Source organism: Xenopus laevis, chromosome 7S (genome assembly GCF_017654675.1).
Source record: "Xenopus laevis strain J_2021 chromosome 7S, Xenopus_laevis_v10.1, whole genome shotgun sequence".
Classification (NCBI taxonomy): domain Eukaryota; kingdom Metazoa; phylum Chordata; class Amphibia; order Anura; family Pipidae; genus Xenopus; species Xenopus laevis.
This window is the reverse complement of record NC_054384.1, coordinates 23,013,060-23,030,531: the sequence shown is the minus strand read 5'-3', so window position 1 is coordinate 23,030,531 and position 17,472 is coordinate 23,013,060. Positions and strand designations below refer to the sequence as shown.

Genomic DNA, 17,472 nt, shown 5'->3' with positions numbered 1-17,472 from the left:
GGAATGTTTGTTTTTTTATTTCATATTTAGCTTAAGAAAGAGCCAGCACTTCAGGATGGAACTGCTTTCACGCAGACCATTGTTTCTCCAACTCAATGTAATTGGTGTCACATGGGACATGGACTTTTACTATTGAGTGCTATTCTCATATGTACCAAGAAGCTGTTATCTGGTTACCTTCCCATTGTTTTTTTGTTAGGCTGTTGAGGAGAAAGGGAGGGGTGATATCACTCCAACTTACAGTGCAGCAGTAAAGAATGACTGAAGTTTATCAGAGCACAAGTCACGTGAGTGGGGGCAGCTGGGAAACTTACAATATATACTCGAGTATAAGCCGACCCGGGTATAAGCCGAGGTAACTACTTTTACCTACAAAAACTGGGAAACCTGATTGACTCGAGTATAAGCCTAGGGTGAGAGAGAGAGACCGGCAATAATATGATATACTGTGCCTGGTGTATGTCCCACCGACAGCTGTTTGGCAGTGCAACTCCCTGCACCCACAGTTGACAGCCAAAGATTTGCAGGTTGGTCAATCCAGAATAATCTATTTAACCCATCCTCAGGCATCCTGCATTGCTAAGGGCACCTGTTACCCTATATCCAGTTCTGACAGACAGGAAAGGGTGAGGGTGCTGGGAGTTGCAGGTAACAACAACAACTGGGGGTGCTGGGAGTTGCAGGTAACAGCAGATGGGGACATGACATATTTATTCAATTCCTTTCCCATCTCCTCATTGTCAGGGGTCCTCAGTTCTCAATCTCTGACTGACAGGGAAAGTGGAGGTGCTGGGAGTTGTGGGATTAGGAAAGTCTCTGGTTTATTCAGGTCCTTTCCCTCAGACAGAAACCCCTGTACTCCTCAGTCCTGCATTGCTAGGGGCCCCACTGCTGGTCCTGTTTTTGTCCCAATCCAGTCCCTGAGTATCACAGCTGAACCTGCCATTCCCTCGGCAGAACAATAATAACAACCACTTCGGGTACCTTAACGCGGTCCAGCTGATTTATTACATGGTCCTGCGGGCCCCACTTCCGGTTCCCGACCCGCTCGGATTTTCCGGTTCCCGACCCGCCCGGTTCTCCTCAGCCAGTGCACATCGGGCAACATGTGTTGTGTGCATGTGAGATCTGCACTTCACGTTTGATTCACCACGTTTGTTTATGCTTTTTTTCTTTTATCACAGAACAGCAAAAACGGCTTAGTAATGCGCCAGGTATGAAATTCAGCTCTCTCACGCTCATTATTTGCTTGTGCATTTGGATGTATAGAAATTGGTTTTGAAGCACTTTTATAATGATTGTGGATATTCACGCTTCTATCTTACCAATCTGTGTTAGACCTGATTGGCTTCTAGGAATTTCGTTTGTCCTTATCGGGGGGTTTGGTATCGGAATCTACACTGATTCCTTCATACAATTTATGATGCTTCGGGTACCTTAACGCGGTCCAGCTGATTTATTACATGGTCCCGCGGGCCCCACTTCCGGTTCCTGACCCGATCGGATTTTCCGGTTCCCGACCCGCTCGGTTCTCCTCAGCCAGTGCCTTCACAACAAATCACACACTCTTTTCCGGCCAGGCCACGACTCCTCCCACGTCACTCTGATTCACCGATACAGCTGGATGTCAAACTGGCCTTCTAAAAGGACAAACTAATAGCCAATAGGAATGCGCAGTATATTAACGTAACTGTGCAACAAACAAGTGCGTCGGCAGCAGGAACGAGGCAGCTGTGTGGGACACAGGAGGATTTCTTCAGCGCAATTGATGCGGTTTGGGTGACTGACTCGAGTATAAGCCGAGGTAAACTTTTCCAGCACATTTTGGGTGCTGAAAAACTCGGCTTATACTCGAGTATATACGGTATGTTTAGCCCCATATCAGATTTCAAAATTAAATTCTGTCCTGTGCCTTTTCTCCTTTTCAGCTTTGAATGGCTGCCCCCAATGCTACACAGCAGCTTCATTATATAAACTATAGAGTTTCTGAAGCAAACACACCAATTTTACCAGTGCTGAGCAATTTTCATTACTTTAAAACACTTTTATTTTGTTGTGTAATTAGAGAGCAATTGCAATTTTTTTTTCATTTTTAATTATTTGTGGTTTTTGAGTTTAGTTTTTTTATTCGGCAGCTCCCCAGTTTGCAATTTAAGCAATTGGGTTGCTAGAGTCCAAATTACCCTAGCAACCATACATTGATTTGAAGAGACTGGAATATGAATAGGAGAGTGCGTGAATAGAATGGAGTAGTTAAAATAGCAATACATTTGTAGCCTTACAGAGCATTTTAAAGATGGGGTCTGCTCCCATTTGAAAACTGGAAAGAGTCAGAAAAGAAAGGCAAATTATTGAAAAATTATAAAGATAAAAAATTAATAAATAATGACGTCAGGACACATTCACGTTGAAGCAAAGATGTCAGGATCTACACAGAGACGTACAATCCTGGAACATGTTTTAACATGATTAATTGTTTTTAATTGATCGACTGGCCAGTCACTGATTAATTATATATTTGTATGTAATAAAATGTAGAATTTTAATTCCACTTCTTGTATTGTTTGTGAGTTATATATTCCTTGATTGGAATATTTTTGTTGGTTTGGAGCCACCAACACGTGGAATTAAAATATCAAAAATTTGATATAATACTGAGAGGTGGTTTTACTATAATTAATTTATATTACCCCCTCTCGAGCCATTTTCTAATAGATTGATATTGATGAATGGGGGCACATTGAACTAAGTCCCTGGTGTTGTAAGCACGTTTTATTTGCACTTTTTCTATTTTTACATTTGTAACACATGGGTATAAAAATTAGCTAAAGAAGCTACAAAATATATATTTTTTCTTGTTTTCACATATGGTTCCATATTTGGAGTTCCGTTATTTTGAAATCTAAAATTTCCATCAACACAGAATCTATGCTTCTGTATTCTAAATACAAAGTCCCTTCCGAGAGCCTATTATTTTCACTGCTAGGCACCATACCCAAATTTCTATAATATAGCTGAAATCTTTTAAAGGGATCCTGTCATCAGAAAACATGTTTTTTTCAAAACGCATCAGTTAATAGTGCTGCTCCAGCAGAATTCTGCACTGAAATCAATTTCTCAAAAGAGCAAACAGATTTTTTTATATTCAATTTTGAAATCTGACATGGGGCTAGACATTTTGTCAATTTCCCAGCTGCCCCTGGTCATGTGACTTGTGCCTGCACTTTAGGAGAGAAATGCTTTCTGGCAGGCTGCTGTTTTTCCTTCTCAATGTAACTGAATGTGTCTCAGTGGGACATGGGTTTTTACTATTGAGTGTTGTTCTTAGATCTACCAGGCAGCTGTTATCTTGTGTTAGGGAGCTGCTATCTGATTACCTTCCCATTGTTCTTTTGTTTGGCTGCTGGCGTGGAAAGGGAGGGGGTTGATATCACTCCAACTTGCAGTACAGCAGTAAAGAGTGATTGAAGTTTATCAGAGCACACGTCACATGACTTGGGGCAGCTGGGAAATTGACAAAATGTCTAGCCCCATGTCAGATTTCAAAATTGAATATAAAAAAATCTGTTTGTTCTTTTGTTTGGCTGCTGGCGTGGAAAGGGAGGGGGTTGATATCACTCCAATTTGCAGTACAGCAGTAAAGAGTGATTGAAGTTTATCAGAGCACACGTCACATGACTTGGGGCAGCTGGGAAATTGACAAAATGTCTAGCCCCATGTCAGATTTCAAAATTGAATATAAAAAAATCTGTTTGCTCTTTTGAGAAATGGATTTCAGTGCAGAATTCTGCTGGAGCAGCACTATTAACTGATTCACTTTGAAAATAATGTATTTTCCCATGACAGTATCCCTTTAATGAAGGTTATTATCCCCTTTGCTCTACAGGTACAGGACCTATTATCAGAATGCTTGGGACCTGGGTTTTTCTGGATAACCGATCTTTCCGTAATATGGATCTCCATACTTAAGTCTACTATAAAATCTCGGGGCTCAAAGTAGTAGTAGTCTTGTAGTAGTCATATTATTAAGGGTGCCTTCAAAGGCACCCGATCAAAATTTTCCATGCAGCTCGATCAACGAGCCGACCGATATCCAAGTTTTCTGGACAGAGACGTGCAGATCTTTGTTCTGTACGATTTCGGACCGTGTTAGAAGTGTCCCAACATTTTTCGTGCCATGGCGATCAGTCGTTCAGACAATCGGACAGGTTAGAAAATTCCTGTCAGCTACCAATAATATCTCTGCGTGTGTTGCTGATTTGCAGATATATATGTGTGTGTATGTGTATATATATATATATATATATATATATATATACATACACAAAAGCCATGAATATCCTGTAAATTATATCCTTATAAACTGTGAGTTCTGATGTCATCAGTTATAAACGGTGAGTTCTGATGTCATGAGTTATAAACGGTGAGTTCTGATGTCATTTCTGTCACATGACTCATTGAAATTTGTGTATTATAATAAAGTACCCCCAGTTGTAAAATATGAGGATATTAGAAGTTACCTCGGAGTTCCATGACCTTCGGCCTCGTGTTTTTGTATGGTCATGAAACTCCTCGGTAACTTATAATATCCCTATATTTTACAAAAGGGGGTACTTTATTCACTATATATATATATATATATATATATATAAAATATACACTCTCATTTACTGGTATCACTTTCTAACATCAGAGACACTCTAATCACCTCTCCCTGCTAGACCATGACATAATCTCCCACCGGAACAATTTTAGTTAAAATGATTACGCCCACTTGAGGGCGGATGTGTAGGCTTTTAACATATTTCGTCAGTTCCGGTCTGCCTTTCCCGCTCTCGGGGTTGTAAGATTACGCCAGTGTACGCCCGCACGTAGCCGTCACGCGTGAAAGGAACACATTCGATTGCCTCCTCACACCGGCTTCCTATTTTGTTTGCTTCAGGTAAGGGAACTAATGTATACTATAGCCTTCTCGATCCGCTAGTGCCGGGCGATGATGTGGAGAGAGTTATGTGATACCGCGCCTTACAGTCGCTCATTGAGGCGTGTAGCGTTAGAAGGCGCTTGTTTAGGCCTCAGCCGCCATTTTATGTTCAATGAGTGCAATGTTGGAACCGAGGTTGAATTCAGGCAGCGTAAATGTTTTGCTGTAACCTAGGCTCCTCAACTACGCCTGGCTGATGTAAACTCAAAGGGGGAGTCTTGTGCGACGTTCTTTGTCTGCGTTCTCTCCGCGCGTGCGTGAGCGATACTCTACAGCTGTTCTGTTTAGCTTCCGCTCTACAACTGGGCGCGTTACACTTTCCTCTCTTATGAATGCTCGGTACGGGCGAGATAATGTGCCTGGAACATTTTGTAGCGTTACACTTATGCGATAGTCGCTACTTCGTTTATATACGGTCCTTTGTTCTTATACAACCCTGGCGCCTTACGCTAAACAGCCAATGATTGACTCGGGGCCTTTCCCAAGGAATAGTGACGTCACCTCTGGTTGGATTGTGAGTAGGGGAGGAATACTTTGGTTGCACCCAGGCTTTTCATGTTCCCTTCTGAGTAAAGCTGGCCACAGACGCAAAGATCTGATCGTACGAATCAACCTACGATCGGACTTCCCCATCTCCCGAACTGTCACTAACCAATCAGATCAAATAAAGTAGTAAAAGAACAGATTGGCCGATGTTCTGCCCCTGACAGCAATTGTACGAAATTTAAAGGGGTTGTTCACCTTCAAAACAACTAGTTGTTATCAGATAGATCACCAGAAATAACAACTTTTTCCAATGACTTTCTATTTTCTATGTGTGACGGTTTTTAATATTTAAATGTAAAGTGTCATTTTTCACCTTCTGAAGCAGCTCTTGGAAGGGGGGTCGCCGACCCTGTAAACTGTTATAAAGAGATACATTTAGTTGATACATTTCTTATCTTTGTCCCTGCTGAGCAGAATCTCTGGGTTTCATTACAGGCAGCTGTTAGAACTGATACAATAGTTGCTAATACTCCAGAGATGCTGCTGAGAAATGTATCAACTAAATGTTGCAAAAAACAGTTCAGAGTCTGCGCCTGAATTACTGAGCTGCCAAACTGAAACCCCAGAGACCGGAACATTCAACTTTAAACTTAGATTTTGGGAAAAAACGTAAAAAATAAATAATGGAAAGTAATTGAAAAAAGTCTTTATTTCTGGGGAACAATCTAAAAACGACTGAATTGAAAAAAGTGTTTGGAAGGTAAACAACCCCTTTAAAGATCCGCTTGTTTGGCGACATCGCCAAACGAGCGGATCTTTCCCTAATATGCCGCTAACGCTATGGCTATATCGGGGGTAATCCGAACGATCGACCGTATGGTCGAACGATCGTATCACGATGCACGAAGGGGCTCAGATGGGTCGGCCGGGTAAAAATCAAACCTTCCCGATCGATATCGTGGCCAGATATCGATCGGGAAGCTCCCATACATGGGCAGATAAGCTGTTGAATTGGTCTAAACGACAGATATTGACAGCTTTATCTGCCCGTGTATGCCACCTTTACCTTCCGACCAAAACTAGTGACAGTCTCCCTCTGAAAATCACACGATCGGCAATACACGCAGAGATATTACCCACAGCCAACAAATCTTTTAACCTGTCCGATCGACCAAACGACTGATCTCTGCCAGACGAAAAATGTCGCGACTCTCCACATTTGCGTCTATGGCCAGGTTTAGGCACAGTGCCCCCTGCTCTATTAATAAGGATTACAGTAACATTTCTTAAAGCAGCCGTAACACAAAAATTAAAGTACAGTATTTTAAAGCCATGAAACTCTACTGTACTGGTAAATCTGTTTGCTTCAGAAACTCTGCATCACTTTATATAAACAAGCAGGTGTGTAGCTAGGGGGGGGTAATCATTTAAAGCTGAAGAAGGAGAAAAGGCACAGGATACATGGCTGATAACAGTATACAATGGGATTCTTAAGAACTTCTATATACGGTGTATCCTGTGCTTGATTGGCTGTCCCCATGGCTACACAACAGCTTGTTTATGTAAACTGTTTTTTTTCTATAGCACACACCAGTTTTACTTGTGCAGCACCACAGTACATTATATTGTCATTCCTTTGAAGGAGAAGGAAAGGTTAAAACTAAGTAAGCGTTATCAGAGAGGTCCACCTAAATAAACCAGTAAACCCTCAAAGTAATGCTGCTCTGAGTCCCCTGTCAAAAGAAACACAGCATTTCTTTCCTTCTATTGTGTACTCATGGGCTTCTGTATCGGACTTCCTGCCTTTAGCTTAAACCTCCTTGCCCTGGGCGTGAGCATGCTCAGTTTGCTTTTCCTTCCCTCATTTGCCCCCTTCCTTCCTTTGCTGTAACCTGAGCCCAGAGCTTTAAGTGAACAGGGAGAGACTAAGGCAGGAAGTGATGGCACTCCAAGCTAATACTGCAGCTGCTATCCTAAACAAACGGCTTCTAGAGCTCTTTACTCGGGTATAGTAAAACATTCTACAGAATAAATATAGCATTCTAGCTTGCACTATTGTAGCAAATCTATTGCCATTAAAATACCTCAGTAGCTTTCCTTCTCCTTTAAAATGCTTTCATTTTTTGGTGTTACTGTTCCTTTAAGGTGGACAATGGTTTAAAAAAAAAAAAAAAGCTTGAACTTAAATGGTTGTTCACCTCTACATGAACTCTTGGTATGATGTAGAGAGGGGCGAATTTACAACTGGCTTTCATTTTTTGTTTATGGCTTTTGAGTTTAGATTTTTATTTAGCTCCTCTTCATTTTGCAATTTCAGAAATCAAGTTGCTAGGGTCCAAATTATCCTAGTAATCACATATAGATTTGTATAAGAGGAATGAATAGCAGAGGCCCAAATAAAAAGATGACCAATAAAATGTAGCAATAACAATACCTTACAGAGCATTTGTTTTTATATTGGATCGGTAACCCCTATTTGAAAGCTGGAAAGAGTCAGAAGACCAATGATTTAATTTATATATAAAAGCGAAAAAATTAAGACCAATGGAAAATTGCTTAGAATTGGACTTTTTTTCCTTTGGTATTGCTTTGTAAATTGTTTGCTGGAAATAACTTTGCTTGTCTTAAAGGGGTTGTTCACCTTTGAGTTAACTTTTAATATGATGTAGAGAGTGATATTCTAAGGCAATTTGCAATTGGTTTAATTTTTTATTTGTGGTTTTTGTTATTTAGCTTTTCATTCAGCAGCTCTTCAGTGTGCAGTTCCAGCAATCTGGTTGATGGGGTCAAAATTACACTAGAAACCATGCACTCACTGATTTGAATACGAGGCTGAAATATGGATAGGAGAGGCCTGAATAGAAAGTTGTTATGCAAAGTAGAAATAACAATATATTTGTAGCCTTACAGAGCATTTGTTTTTAGAGGTCAGTGACCCCTATTTGAAAGCTGAAAAGTAGAAGGCAGAAATAAGCAAATAATTCAAAAACTATAAAAGAAATATATAATTAAGACATTTAAAAGTTGCTTAGAATTGGTCATTCTATAACATATTAAAAGATAACCTGAAGGTGAACCACCCCTTTATTAAATATTTCTACCTAATTCCTCACTGGCCTTAACCGTTGTTTGTTTTTTAATTTCTATTCTAAATTTTGCATGATTTAAAAACATGAATTTGCATGATTAATTCCTCCGTATATTTGTTGCAAATTTCCAAATAACTAAAGTTTTTTTGTTTGGTTTTTTTTTCCTGCAAGGTTGTTCTAAACTTGTCTTATTTATGAATTATTTTTAATAGGGCTGTAAGACATGTCAGACGAATACATTGTAAGGGTTCGAGGCTTACCTTGGTCATGTACAAAGGAGGAAGTACTTGAGTTTTTTTCAGGTGGGCACCCTATATCTTTTAGCATTTTAGAACATGAGCTATTCTGTGTTGAATGAATGCAGTAAGTAATCTCTTTGCCTCTATGAATTGGAGGCTGCCAGTTTAAACTCAAAATAAGTTCTTTTCATCAACTAGCAGCTTGCTGTCTGGCCACTAGAATAGTGCTCAGTTGCATAAGGATGCTTTAATATGGATATTGTTGCGGACAAAGGATACATTAGATTCAATGTCTGACTTATATATTTATTAAAGGGGTTGTTCACCTTCCAAAAACTTTTTTCAGTTCAGTTGTTTTCTGATTGTTCCCCAGAAATAGACGTTTTTTTTTTTCAATTACTTTCCATTATTTATTTTATATTTCCAAAATCTAAGTTTTAAGTTGAATGTCTGTTGTTTCAGTCTGGTAACTCAGTAATTCAGGTGCTGATTCTGAACTGTAACAATTTTGCAACTTTTAGCGGATATATTTCTCAGCAGCATCTCTGGAGTATTGGCAACTATTGTATCAATTCTAACAGCTGCCTGTAATGAAACCCAGAGATTCTGCTCAGCAGGGTCAAAGATAAGAAAATGTATCAACTAAATGTATCCATTTAGAACAGTTTACAGGGTCGGCGACCACCCCTCCCAGAGCTGCTTTAGAAGGTGAAAAATTACACTTTAAAATTCAATATTACAAAAACGGTGACACACATAAAATAGAAAGTAATTGGAAAAAGCCGTTATTTATGGTGACCTATCTGAAACCAACTAGTTGTTTGAAGGTGAACAACCTCTTTAAGAACTGTGGCGAGATGGACACTTGACCTGTAGTGTTTTTACTCATTCAGTAGACCCCTTAAATTATCACCTGTTGCTTCCCTGCTGGTGCTTTTGGGCCAAAAATATATTACCAGTCATCCTGATACTTCACATTTAGCACAATACAAAATCCTTTCAAATGCAGGCAATCTGCACCTTGTGCCAAATGTGGCCAGGTACAAGTTTTGCTAATAGGGTCGAGGTTGATTAAATCCCACACAGATTCTATTTTTTTTGCATCTCGTCTTACTTGCTGTATTCCTCTTATGGAGAGTGGCTGGGCTGTGTGTGTAGGGTTTGGGTTAAAAGCACATGTAAATGCATATAAAACCTTTTCATTTTTACTGTGTTTTACATATACAAACTTTATGCAGAATAACTTACATTTTTGAAAATTCTTTTATAATCTGTTCATTTTTGTGTTCCTGGCCCTTTAAGCATAATGAAATCTGCTGCAGATTTTTTATTTTAGGCTATATATCTTTATAACTTGTGTTAATTGGTGACTTTTGCAATTAAACATATTAATGTTTTTTGTTTTAACAATACAACAGAGTGTAATATCATTGATGGTGTAAGTGGGATTCATTTTACTACCTCCAAAGAAGGACGTCCCAGTGGTGAGGCTTTTATTATATTGGACACTGAGGAAGAACTTAAGAAGGCTTTGGAGAAAGACCGAAAATATATGGGACACAGATACATAGAAGGTATTTCTTGGTCTAATTTTTGTCCTTAACCTGAGTTGAAATGAAAGGGGTCATCAACCCAAAAACACATTTTCTGAGCAAAGTTCCAATATATATTCATTACATTTACAGGTTTTAAAAATATTTTAATATGTTATCGCTACTTAATTTGATGTTTTTTTTAAATTTTTTGCTTCCCTGTTCTTGGAACTTAAAAAAAGAGTACTGATAAATGGTCGCAAATGCAAGTCATTAAAAAAGTGAACTATTTTGACTTTGTGAACACTTTGCCCCTCATGCAACTGTATGATAGTGAGTGCGAGTTTTATAGTTTGCTATAGTGCGCATGTATGTAAAAAAAACTTCTTAATGAAAAACTTTGTTTGCTCCAAAAGTTTACGCCACCTCTAAGCACGTGTTAAAGGTTCGCAATGCAAGCCTAATGAATAATTACACTGCGACATTCGCATTTTTATTTGCGAATTTCTCCCAAATTGTTTAAAGAGTCAGACCTAGAGATTAAGCATAAACAAGCACTACTTTCAACTGCAATTAGATTAACTCATAACTGAAGCCATTGGGAATTTTAAATGTGTGTTGGAAAGTTGCGTTGAATTATATTTCAGTAAAAAAATGTTTTGGTTGATGGGGACATTCAATAAAAGTTAAAGCAACCTGCTTGCAAGAAGCTACCATATCTGAATGCAATATCAAATGCTGTCTTTCAGTATTCAAGTCAAACAACACAGAAATGGAATGGGTTTTAAAACACAACAGTACTGGTGATGTTGACACAGCCTCTGATGGAACAGTTCGGCTTCGTGGTCTTCCTTTTGGCTGCAGTAAAGAAGAAATTGTACAGTTTTTCTCAGGTATTTCAAGGCAATTTTTGTATAAAAACTATTTGTGCGTAGTTTGCAAAAATGAACAATTTTGTTCAGTTACTTAAGTTGTGGTATGCCAAGATTAATACCTAATTTACTAAATACTCCCTTGATCTTTCTTTGCTAAATCCTAGCATCATATTTTTCTTAGAGCGGCAGAGACAAGGTTGAAACTCTCAAAACTTAAAAAGATATTGTCCGTTTGTTAGCCCAGATATTTTAGGGGTTTGGTATAAAGCTAAACTTAATATAAACAAAAAATGTATTCATGTCTCTTATTGCGGGGTGGTGGGATCAAAAGGTATTGAACATTTAGTCTTCTAGTGGGTAACAGATTTTAAAGCTGTTAGTATTGTTGAGATGGGATTGTTGCAGCCTTTAACACTGTTCCCCTGATGGGGTTATTTGTCCTTGGGTTAAAGGGTTGAGAATCGTGCCAAATGGGATAACATTGACGGTGGACTACCAGGGGAGAAGCACAGGGGAGGCCTTCGTGCAGTTTGCTTCAAAGGAGATAGCAGAAAATGCTCTGGGGAAACACAAGGAAAGAATAGGGCACAGGTGGGGATGGACAGACTGGGAAGGTTATTCCTCTTTTCTGTTTTTGGGCTCCGTGTTGGTGGGAGGGGGTTTAAATTTTTACTTCTTAAACTTTCCTGTCAATACAGATGATGTGGTTTTTAATATTTAAATGCTAATTTATGGTAACATTTCTTTTTGCTTAATTTTTAGTTGTACACATTGTTTTGGAGTTTTCATGGGTTTAAAATAAGCATTATTTATTTCTTCACTGAAAATATTTCTCTTGTGTGTTCTCCATTACTGAATTATCCTTTTCAAACTCGTGTATAGATACATTGAGATATTTAAAAGTAGCCGAAGCGAAATAAGGTCGAATTATGATCCCCCTCGAAGAATGATGGGACAGCGCCCAGGGCCATATGACAGACCTATGGGAGGCCGTGGAGCTTACTATGGAGCGGGACGTGGAAATATTTATGATCGCATGCGTGGTGGTGCCGGTTATGGTGGTGGTATGTATAATTTCTATGGTTATCTTAGGTTGAAATTGTAGTTCTGTATTCTAGCTTTAATGTAAGCTTTATCAGAAAGGTCTAGATAAATACACCAGTAAACTCTCAAAGTAATGCTGCTCGGAGTCCTCTGAATTTCTTTCCTTCTATTGTGTACACGTGGACTTCTGTATTATACTTCTTGTTTTCAGTATAAACCTCCAGGGCACGGAATGAGCATGCTCGTTTTTTTTAAAGTTTTTATTTTTGCCATTTTAGACAATAATAAAATGAGAAAAAGAAATAGAAAGAAAAGGAGAGGTGAGGCAGAGGTATCAATTATAACTATACAGAATGAGCATGCTCAGTTTGCTCCTCTCCTCCTCCCTTTACCCTCCTCCCCCTCCCTGCTGTAATCTGAGCCCACAGCTATGAATGAGCAGGTAGAGACTCAGGCAGGAAGTCATGTCACACCAACTAATATGGCAGCTGATATACTAAAATAGAGAGAGCTTCTAGAGCTGTTTACTCGGGTATGGTAAAGCATTCTGCAGAAAGTCTTATCGCTTGCACTATTGTCTCTAATCTATTGGCAATAAACTGCTTCTGTAGCGTTCCTTCTCCTTTAAGCTTGAATGTACCCTTTTATTGTATACCCAGGATACAGTGGTTTTGAGGAATATGGTGGTTTTAACAACTATGGATTTGGAACAGATGGATTTGATGATCGGTTACGGGAAGGCAGAGGTAGCTATTTTCTTCTGTTTTTGCCTTGCTCTGATTTACTTGATAAAGTTTACTGTTGCAAATTTACGGTTGACATCTGGAAATTCTTAATACAATTTCAGGATTAGTTTTAGTGTTGAGAATTGTCATAGATTTAATTGATTTATGCTGTAACTGTATTGAGTGGGTGTTTCTGATAACCAGGTATGGCTCAAGCATATGGTGGAGGTGGTGATGGAAGCGCAGGGTTTCATAGTGGACACTTTGTACACATGAGAGGATTGCCTTTTCGTGCTACAGAAAGTGATATAGCCAATGTAAGTGTCTTTGTGAGTCTCCTCTGTTCTATTGTTACAAAGAAGGAAAATCCCTGTTTCTATTTTGAATAAGTAGATATGAGCATTATACACTGTATATTGCCTGAATAAAAAAAAAACCCTTCTCCCTTTACAGTTCTTTTCACCACTGACTCCTATCAGAGTTCACATTGATGCTGGAGCAGATGGCAGAGCAACCGGAGAAGCTGATGTGGAATTTGCAACACACGAAGATGCAGTAGCAGCCATGTCTAAAGATAAAAATAATATGCGTGAGTAGCCTTCATGTTCACTCAGAATAGTGTAAAAAGGTAGTTCCAATATTTCGAGATTTGAAATTCATGTTTCTGAATGCTGCCTTGCCTACTTTTGAGAGCCACTTTATCTTCTAAATTAAGGCAGACTTATAGATACAGGGGGTGTACAGGTTGCACAGATCTGTGGTATCTCATTAGCTGCTCAGAGCCCACTGAGTATGTGAGTGTTGGACACTTTCCAAGATGGTGACCCCCGTGACAAGTTTGAAGTCCTGGATAGTTGCTGCTATTGACAAGCTGAAACTTAAGGCTGATGCAATAAGTTCAGTATATAAATTGACACTTTTATCAAAATTCATTTTTAGGGTTTAGTTTACCTTTACGGATCTGTTTGGCCGATCAAACCTTTTTGATTTGATGACTCCTGGCTACTTCTAGTTAAATTATAACACAAAAGGAGACCTGTAGCAGGTTATAAAGACGTTGTGATCAGCTGCTTAGACCTGCCTCAAACACCACAGAGGTCAAAATTCCCAGTATGCTATAGGCCTAATAGGCAAATTTGTAAGAAAATGTGAAAAATAAAGGTAGCGCCCTTTTACATTTCACCACAATACATTTTTTGAATGCTGAAATGGAATATAGGTGATAAACTATCGTTTATGCAATGAAATTCAGAACTTTTGTTACTTCTGTCTACTGAACAGTTTGATATTTTGACACATTTTAAAAACATTTTTTTCCCACCTTAGAACACCGGTACATTGAGTTATTCTTGAATTCAACTGCTGGCGGTGGTGCTGGAATGGGATGTTATAGCAGAGATGGTTTAGGTATGAGTGTTCTTTAATAAAATGTCATTTGTTGTCTATTCTAGTTTTTTTTTTTTTTAATGAAGCTATGTCCACTCTTTGTATCCATCATCGTTGCATGGGTTTTTTTTAATTGAAATTACGCATAGCAACTGTTGTGCAGTATAGATGTCTGTTTGCCCAAAACATTTGGCCAGGGCTACAACACCTGTAAATTTTAGTATTACAGTGCATAGTTGGTAAGGAGAGATGGTGAATTTCCATGGTCCCTAATGAGAGCCAGCAATAAATTAAAGGAACCGTAACAACAAAAAATAACTGATTTAAAGTAATGAAAATATCATGTAGTGTTGCCCTGCACTGGTAAAACTGGTCTGTTTGCTTCAGAAACACTACTATAGTTCATATAAACAAGCTGCTGAGTAGCAATGGCAAAATAGAAATTGAAAAAAGGCAATATGGCATAGGATAAATACTGGTTAACCGATAACACCATTATGCTCTATTTATTATATCTGCTGTGTAACCTGAGCCTTTTCTCTTTTAAATAGCTGCTCCAATGGCTACACAGCTTATTTATATAAATAAAAGTAGTATTTCAGACGCAAAGACAGCAGTTTTGCCAGTACAGGGCAGCATTGAATTATTTTTATCACTTTAAAGCACTTTCATTTTTTGATGTTACTGTTCCTCTAAAGCTTTTTGCTACATATTGACAGTATAACGGTAGATTTTTCTGCCAATCACTGCTCTGATTCTTTGCCATATTAAAGCTACCTACATTAGCAACATAATATAAACTATTCCTATGTGAAATACATTTCTTAAATCCATCTTGTTTTAGATAGCACTGGTTATGGAGCAGTGAGCAGAATGGGCATGACTGGAAACTACAGTGGGTGTTACGGAAACCCTGATGGATTAGGAGGATATGGTAAGTGCTGTTTGACCGATAATCAGTAGTTCATTTGACAGTCAGTTGTAAATGACTTAAAGGGGTTGTTCACCTTTGAGACAACTTTTAGTATGATGTAGGGAGTAATATTCTGAGACAATTTGCAATTGGTTTTCATTTTTTATTATTGAAGGTTTTTGAGTTTAGTTTTTTATTCAGTAGCTCTTTTGCATCTTAAGCAATCTGGTAACTAGGGTCCAAATTACCCTAGCAGCCATGTATTGATTTGAATAAGAGACTGGAATATGAATAGAAGGATCAGCAATAAAAAATAACAATACATGTGTAGCCTTACAGAGCATTTGTTTTTTAGAAGGGAGTCCGTGACGCCCTTTTGAAAGCTGCAAAGAGTCCGAAGAAAGACAAATAACTATAAAACTAAAAAACAAATAATGAAAACCAATTGAAAAGTTGATTAGAATTGACTGTTCTATAACATAATAAAAGTTACCTTCAAGGAGAACCACCCCTTTTAAGATATTACTGTCATGGCTGCATAATACAGTTTAAAATGTATATTTAGATATTAAAATGTGCAGTCTGGGCCCCCCAAAAAGTAATTGTAACGTGTCATACAAGATTAGCAGGCCCATTTATCAAAGGTTGAATTTCGAATTCATGTGAAAAAAAAAAAAACTCGATTTTTTTTTTTTCTCTGAAAATAGTCAAACAGAGCAAGTTGCATCTTCACGTACTTGAAACCATCCACCAATGTAGCATTCTCATGGCAAAATGCAGTTTAATGGGGCACACAAATCTCCTTTACAAATCAAACTGATGCAGCTATCCTTTCTCATTCCCTTTCAATTTGCTGAGGGTTCAAGGTTACTTGCAGGGGTAATGCTGATTGTCTTTGTCTGGTGTGTCCCATTCCGAAGCATCTAGAAGTTGTATGCAACTGCCTGTGAAAAAATTGCTTCAGTTTTAGTAGCTTTCATCTCTTTATTGAACAATTATGAAATGTACTTTTCTTTGCAGGAAGGGGCAATACTGGAAACAGCGGGGGCTACTATGGGCAACAGGATAACATGGGAGCTGGATGGCGCGGAATGTACTAGCAGGGATGGCCTTGTCTAAAGGAAATCCCGGAAGAAGGAGATTTTTAGTTTTTCTTTGTGTTTAGTTCTTTGTACGGACTGAAGGAACACGTTCTTAAAATTTTAGTGAGCAAAAGTTCAGTTGATGTTGCCGGTAGGAATTTGTTTGACTGAATGTTGACTTTGAATAAATTTTTTTTTTTTATGATCAAAAATGTCACTGCTTATGAATAGGCCGACCTTTAATGGATTTCATTTTGCAGGGTGTTTTCAAACACCACTTAGTGACATTTATCCAAGGCTGAAGAGGCAGTTCTTAGATCTATCCAGAAACAATAGACTAGAAAATAGTTTATCCCTGTTCTTTTGGTGGAGATTTCTTTCTTTTACCCTTTTATAAATAGGCCCCTGAATTTTCATTCAAGAAATTCTCTGCCTTTCTAAAGACCAGGATGGTGGATACAATATTTATTTATACTTGTGCTTGTTTGATTTCCTACATTTCCCTTTTAGCCAGTTTTTAATACACAGCTTTTTAACCCTTTTAGTGCCAGATGCAGTGGAATCCACGTTGCCGGCATAAAAGGACCATAATGCCAACTTTGGAAATTCCACTTGGATCTATACCGAGTCACGTGTTTGCTGGCAGAACAATGGGCAGCAAGATCAAAGGCACGGGGGTGACACTCAAAGGGTTAAAAAGAGCATATTTGGCAATAATATGCTTTAATGCTGTTACCAAAAGTGTCCATTTTAATCCTACAGTTTGTAAATGAATACGCCAAATTAACAGTTTGTAAATCAATAAAAACCAAATCTCCTTTTGGTTGAGAACACAATTATTTGTACTTAGCCGTGCAGACTTTCTACAGTTATTGATTGGGTCAATTGGTAAAGAATACAGGGGATTTATTATTTTTTTTATTAAAATCCTGAGGTATTCTATATTTTTATTTTTTTTTAATGACCGATTCTGCTGTTCCTGGTCCCAAAAATGATACACCCCATTGACCATTTGCCTCCCTCTTACTTGTTATGCTAATATAATAACATATAGTCTAAGGAAACTTGCGTTCTGAAAAACAGTAGAAAAGGTTAGTATTGACCTGCATAGAAAGTT

At 38.3% G+C, this 17,472-nt stretch overlaps 1 protein-coding gene across 4 annotated transcripts; it reads left to right on the top strand.

Moving 5' to 3' along the window:
• The first annotated feature begins 4,785 nt into the window (after nt 1–4,785).
• hnrnph3.S (heterogeneous nuclear ribonucleoprotein H3 S homeolog) lies at nt 4,786–17,177 on the top strand. 4 transcript variants are annotated; one of them, XR_001932432.2, is made up of 13 exons: nt 4,786–4,942; nt 8,772–8,861; nt 10,217–10,372; nt 11,080–11,223; nt 11,658–11,796; nt 12,088–12,269; nt 12,909–12,995; nt 13,179–13,291; nt 13,428–13,563; nt 14,301–14,381; nt 15,205–15,294; nt 16,294–16,506; nt 16,901–17,177. XR_001932432.2 is itself a non-coding variant. In XM_018227478.2 (12 exons), exons 2-12 carry the CDS (start codon nt 8,783–8,785, stop codon nt 16,371–16,373), a joined length of 1,287 nt encoding a protein of 428 aa, XP_018082967.1. In that variant the 5' UTR covers nt 4,786–4,942; nt 8,772–8,782; the 3' UTR covers nt 16,374–17,177. The 4 variants fall into 4 exon arrangements, 3 of the variants coding, with proteins under 3 accessions (XP_018082967.1, XP_018082969.1, XP_041426931.1); XM_018227478.2 differs by having other exon boundaries at nt 16,294–17,177; XM_018227480.2 differs by lacking the exon at nt 8,772–8,861 and having other exon boundaries at nt 4,798–4,942; nt 16,294–17,177.
• Nucleotides 17,178–17,472: the final 295 nt, after the last annotated feature.

Excerpts from the sequence above, each read along its gene's own strand:
- hnrnph3.S (XM_018227478.2), top strand. The coding sequence starts at position 8,783 with ATGTCAGACGAATACATTGTAAGGGTTCGAGGCTTACCTTGGTCATGT. Across the intron at positions 12,996-13,178 it reads TCGGTTACGGGAAGGCAGAG|GTATGGCTCAAGCATATGGT; the intron begins GTAGCTATTTTC and ends TCTGATAACCAG. Across the intron at positions 13,292-13,427 it reads CAGAAAGTGATATAGCCAAT|TTCTTTTCACCACTGACTCC; the intron begins GTAAGTGTCTTT and ends CTCCCTTTACAG.